The 5799-nt window shown below is 48.8% G+C and overlaps 1 protein-coding gene across 2 annotated transcripts in view; it reads left to right on the top strand.

Annotated features, from left to right (window-relative positions):
- The window catches only part of CALB2 (calbindin 2), a 25208-nt gene extending 20001 nt beyond the window's left edge, over positions 1 to 5207 (top strand). Inside the window, exons 9-11 of one of the 2 annotated variants that reach the window (XM_006909832.3) lie at positions 93 to 146; positions 903 to 974; positions 4500 to 5207. In XM_006909832.3, the coding sequence (XP_006909894.1) occupies positions 93 to 146; positions 903 to 974; positions 4500 to 4616 (243 nt within the window). In that variant the 3' untranslated portion in view covers positions 4617 to 5207. The remainder of the gene's footprint in view (positions 1 to 92; positions 147 to 902; positions 975 to 4499) is intronic. The other variant, XM_006909833.2, reaches the window with a different exon arrangement.
- Positions 5208 to 5799: the final 592 nt, after the last annotated feature.

Below are 5799 nucleotides of genomic sequence, written 5' to 3'. Positions count from 1 at the left end.
CGCGCACGCGCACATAAGGCTTTGCTTCTCTCTTGAATACCTCGTGTGATGCCCTTAATACCTTCTCCCTTGTCTCACCTTGGGACTTCCAGGGCATGAAGCTGACCTCAGAGGAGTTCAACGCCATCTTCACATTTTACGACAAGGTAAGAGGGAGGACAGTGCTGGGTGGAAACGCGGGAGGCCCCATCGGAGGCGCCCCCGCCCAGAATGGCTCCACTTGGACCTTAGGAATAGATGAGCTGTGAGAGGGGCAGCGTGGGCCCTGTGGTTTCTTCCTGTCCCTTTGGATGCCCTGCAGCATCTTCTGCTGTGTGGGGAGATAAGTGTCAGTGTAATTCGCGGGCTCGGGGACCCAGGGTGATGGGTCCGTAAAAGGACCAGAGGAGGAGGGTTATTATGCTCAGAGCCAGAGTGTGAATTGGCTGTTGGGGGCCAAAGGGAGGAGGTGCTCAGTACTGCTCCCCTGGTGCCAGGCCGTGATTCCACACGAGAGCCAGTTGTTATTCTAGGAAGTTGGGAGCGAGAGGGTAATACCCATCACCCCTCCCTATAACCACAAATCGGGGTGAAGCTTCAGAAGGCTTCCCGTGTTATTAGGAGATGTGACACTCGGGGACTTAGCTAAGTGATTCCTGAGTCTCACTTATATTTTCCATGCCGATTAAACACATCAGAATGAAAGGCCACCAAAAGCTTGTCCCATCCCTGCGTTGACTGGTAAAGTCAGAAGCAATGTCTTATTTTGGCACCATACGGTCTGAATACCCACTTTTGTGCAGCGTAGAGGGAAGGCTAGACTCCGAGACCTCCCCAGAATGGATGGGGATAAGTGAGATGCAAAGTCAGGGGTCACGGGGCCAGTGGTAGGGCTTTGCACTGATTCTGTGCCCCGCCACCAGGATGGAAGTGGCTACATTGATGAGAATGAGCTGGACGCCCTTCTGAAGGATCTGTATGAGAAAAACAAGAAGGTGAGCGGCTGAGCCCAGAGGCCTGGAGTGACGGGTGGGGGCTTCTGAGCCAGGCTTGAAAGGAATGCCTTGGGGCGCACTCTGCTCCCCTCCGATCAGCCACAACAGGGTAGTAACAGTTTTTAGGTTGTTTTGTTTTGTTTCTGGTTGATTGATTGGTTTATGGGTTTTATTTTTTTTATTATTTAATTACGGTCAAATACAAATAACACAAAGCTTACCGTCTTAACCATACTTCAGCATGCACTATCGAACCGATTTGCAATGAGCTGCAGCCATCACCACCATCCGTCTCCAGACCTCTTCCTCCTTACAAAACTGAAACTCCAGACTCATTAAAGCACCACTCTCCATTCCTCTCTCCCCCGAGTCCCTGGTAACCACCACTCTACTCTCTATCTCTATAAATTTGACAACTCTAGGTACCTCATATAAGTGGGATCATACAGTATTTGTTTTTGTGTGTGACTGGCTTATTTCACTTAGCATAACATCCTCAGGGTGCATCCATCTTGTAGAATGTGTCAGAATATCCTTCCTCTGTAAGGCTGAATAATATTCCACTCTATGTCTATACCATATTTTGTTTATCCATTCGTCCATCCATGGACATTTGGGTCGTTCTACCTGTTGGCTGTTGTGGATGACGCCATGACAAAGCAAGGGCAGTTGTGACTGACCTGGCTCATGGAAGTGTCAGCCTCATTGCCAACAAAAAAAGGCTTTTTTACACAAGGAGAGATTTTAGAGAGCAGAGCCCAGTGGGAGGTGAGGGTATTCTGAATCAACTGACTGCAGAATCTGGAGCTGGACCAGGAGCTAAAAGGAGCCATGGAAGCGTTTGTTCCCCTAGAAAGAAAGGTGGAGAACTGAACTCCTTTACTTTACCTGGTCTGTTGCCTCTAGGACGGACCCCAGGAGGCCCCTCCGTGGGCTTGGCCGGGTGCCCTGGATGGGCGGGGTCAGGTGGGACAGGAACGGGGTGGCCAGCCTTCGCAGCTGTCCTCCTGGTCTTCCTCTGAGCAAACGGTTTTGCTGCTTTCTTTAATTAGACGATGAACACTCTATAATATCTTGTGCTGTCGAACTGCCGTGGCTGCCAAGCCAGAGCTAAATTTACGGCTCAATTTCAGGGGAAAAAAAATTCATTGCAGCCTCCGAGTCTGTCTCCCTTGCCGATTGCTTTCCGACCTCTATATCTTTATCCTGAATATCATCTCTTATTTCTTTCCTCCTAAACTTATTTTTTTCTTTGTTACCTATAATTGCTTTCTGAAAGAGGCCGAAAATAAATAATAAGCAAGCAAATACTTCCTAGGAAGAAGAAAGTATTCACCAAGTGTTTGAACATGGCAAACTTTTTCCTGGCACTGAATTCCAGGAGAACATTATTTATACACCCTTATGTGCCCGAGAAAAGTTGGGCATCATAATGGAAAATATCTTTAACTGTAATTGTATTAATGAGGCATAATTATTCTCCATATGGCCCTGCCTTACGCCTGCGGTTGATTAACCCTGAGGGCATGCATTAATTCTCTGGAGTGATCTGAATTTCTTGGTTATCACCTGACTAGGCTCTTTCTTGAGTACCACCAGAGAAAACTCATAAGGCTGCACAGGCTCACTCAAGATGTGAAAACAAAGAAAAGAATCAGGCGTCGAAGGTCGGAAAACAAGGGTATTAATAAACTTGTTTACCTGGGAGCCTTCCACCTGTAGCCAGCTTCAGATTTGGCACCTGGGGATGGAGAGAATGAATCTGTGGAAAGAGAGAGCTGCAGGGCTGTAAATAACAGTACCTGAGAAGGAAAGGGAACGGTTATTTTTGGTGAATCCACATGGCAGATGGACATTTCATTTTGACGGTGCACGGACTGTGATCCGGTTTCTGAGCAGAATAATGCTGGAGGCTCCCGAGGGATAACTTGGATGTTTCTTAGTGCTCCTAAGGCAATTGCAACTTGCAAAAGGCTTCCTCATCTCCCAGAGAAACTTCTAGGCATGGAGGGTAAGCAGCCTCCCTCCCTCCGTGCTGCTAAGACTTCTGTTAAACCAGGATAGGGAGGAGTCTTCTCAAGCTTGGGGTTGACATATAGGGTCCCTTCCTTGGCTCCTAAATGGGCATACCCCAATGTTATGAATTCGGGGACATTTCCAGGTACTTCGCAACTTTAGGGAAGATGTCCCTGAAAGCTAGAGATACTTGCAAAGTACCTTTGTGCCGGGTGGTGGCACAAAACCAGGAATGGGTAACATGAGGGGATATCCCGAAACAATGCAAAATTTTTTTTTAAAAAAAAAAAAAAAAGACTGACCTTTGAGCACCGAAAAAGAGGTGACTTAGGACAGGTAACCCAGAAGATAATTAGAGGGATTTCAGGACTCAGGGGACTAAGCATATTTATGGCCGTGAGTTGGTTTAGTCTTTTAGCAAATACTTGAGTTTTTCTACCTCAGTTTTCTCATTAGCAGAATGGCGATAATGACCAAAAAAAAAAAAAAAAAAATCTGCTGACATTTTGAAAAGGGGAGGAAGAGTAGAGGAAGGAAGGGAAAAATTTTAAAAAGATAGTTGTTAAAGTGACCTTGCAATGTTGGGATGACCTGGCTATATTTCTGACACATTGGCTATTTGCATCCCAAGCAATTATCGTAAAGCACACATAGGCATACCTTGGAGATATTGCAGGTTCGGTTGCAGATGACAACATAGAGTGAGTATCTCAGGAAAGCGAGTTATAATCTTTTTGCTGGTGGAGGGTCTTGCCTTCAAGCTGTAAAAATGAAGTGAACCTCAATAGAATGAGGCGAGCCTGTATTCAACATAAGGCATAGCGAGTGTTGGTGTTCTGTTTAATGTTGGCCTCCATTTATTATAAGACTATGTTGACAGGTCACGAGTCACCTGTCTTAGTGGCCTCTGAAGGCCTCAAGAAGCCAGTGAACAGGAAGTAGGCTGGTGAGCTTTGCTGCTGGAGGAGACAGGAGTTAGAATTCCTTGTTTAAGTGGGCGAGGCTTAGGGAAGTGTTGGCTGGAGGCCTGGGGTCAAGACCAGGGAGCTTCCCTGGCATTTCCTTCGTCGACCTGCAGGAACCCAGATGGAGTCAGTGGAGGCCGAATGAGGTAGAGAAATGTCTAGGACTTATGCGTGGATGGTGGCTATGATCACAATAGCTACCGTTTTGGGAGTACTGTGTCAGGTACCGAGCTAAGTGTTGTTTATGTTCACTCCTTCATCTAATCATCATTCAGGGAGGCAGGCACTATTAGTGTACCCATTCTACAGATGCGGCAGCTGAGACTCAGAGGCTGAATACTTTCCCCAAAGCAATGCAAGCCAGTTAAGAGAGGTCTTTAAACCAGGACTTTCTGACTCCATAGCCCATGCTTTATATCCCTCTAAGCCTCTTGCACTGGGATGGGATATGAGAAAGGTTCTGGTGCGTGTGTCTGTGAATGTGGGCCCGTTTGTTTGGGGCCGTTCGCTGAGTCTGCTCTCACCCCCTCCCTCTGTCTCCTAGGAAATGAATATCCAAGAGCTCACCAACTACAGGAAGAGAGTCATGTCCTTGGCCGAGGCGGGGAAGCTCTACCGCAAGGACCTGGAGATTGTCCTCTGCAGCGAGCCCCCCATGTAAAGGGGAGGGCAGAGGCTGCTTCTCCACTTCCCCCAAACCCTGCCCCTTGCTGCCCTGGTACTTCTATCCAGACCCGGAGATCACGAGCTCTCCTCCCCCCGCCCCTGCAACCTGCACACACTAGCCCGCAGAGCAGGAAAGGAGAGATGGAGGATGGGCTGCTGACTGGCCTCCTGAAGCTTCCCCCCAACCCAACCCTGACCTGACCAGACATACGGCTCTGCCTCAGTGGGGCACCAACCAACTGCGTGGAAGGTGGGCAGGGCGTGAGTGAAGGTTCCCCGACTCTTCGCTGTGATGCATGAGCTCATTCACTGTATGATTTAGGCTTCTATGTCCAACAGAGCGAACCCTTCCCTCTCGCTCCCCTCCGCCCGTCCCCCATGCCAGCGCCCACCCCCAAGTTCCACCCGCCGCCTTGCTAACGGCGTAGCTGTCTTCTCAGAGTTCCTGTTGGTGGAGGGCACCTGCCCCTTCCTTGTCTTCTTGACTCAGCGTGCTCCTTTCCTCTTAGGGTTTCTTGTCTTCTTGTTTACCAAAGAACAGTTTACAGACAATAAAATGGAAGTGTTCTGCTGTGGAAGCTGGCCCTGTTCTGGTTGCGTGGTCCACTTCTCTCTGCAGCTAGCAGCTCTTCTTGGCAAAGAGAGCCTGTTCCCACGGGGATGAGGAAGGGTGTTGGGACCCCCAAAATGGGGCATAACCATTAGAAACAGGGGCGTAAGACCCCGGGACTCTGGGCTTTCACTCAAGAATCGCTGCCTGTCTCTTCATCAGCCTGTCACTGCTTTACTCCATGTTTGTTTCTATAGCTCGAGATTATAACAACGGCTATTAGTTCATTGAAAGCTTACTAAGTGCCAGGTGTTATGGAAACTGAAGATGACAAGCCCAGAAGACAAGCCACACATCTCATGGCCAGTTGGGACCAGAACCAGGGTGCAAATCCCGCAGATTGGATCCACATTCTTTCTAGAAGGGATTCCAATGGGCTGTGGCAACAGTGGAACTAAATGATCTCCAACACGCGGGGGGGCCTCCAGCCAGGAGTTCTAGACCATCACAAGCTCAACTTCTCCTCCTCAAAGTGCACTTGGCCCCCCGACAACTCATCCGAAGCCCTTTGGTGTAGGACTAGCTTGGCCTTTGGGGCCACAGAGCTCTTTGAGATACCAGAGTAGAG

Source organism: Pteropus alecto, unplaced genomic scaffold (assembly GCF_000325575.1).
Source record: "Pteropus alecto unplaced genomic scaffold, ASM32557v1 scaffold42, whole genome shotgun sequence".
Classification (NCBI taxonomy): domain Eukaryota; kingdom Metazoa; phylum Chordata; class Mammalia; order Chiroptera; family Pteropodidae; genus Pteropus; species Pteropus alecto.
This window is presented reverse-complemented; position numbering and strand designations above follow the sequence as displayed.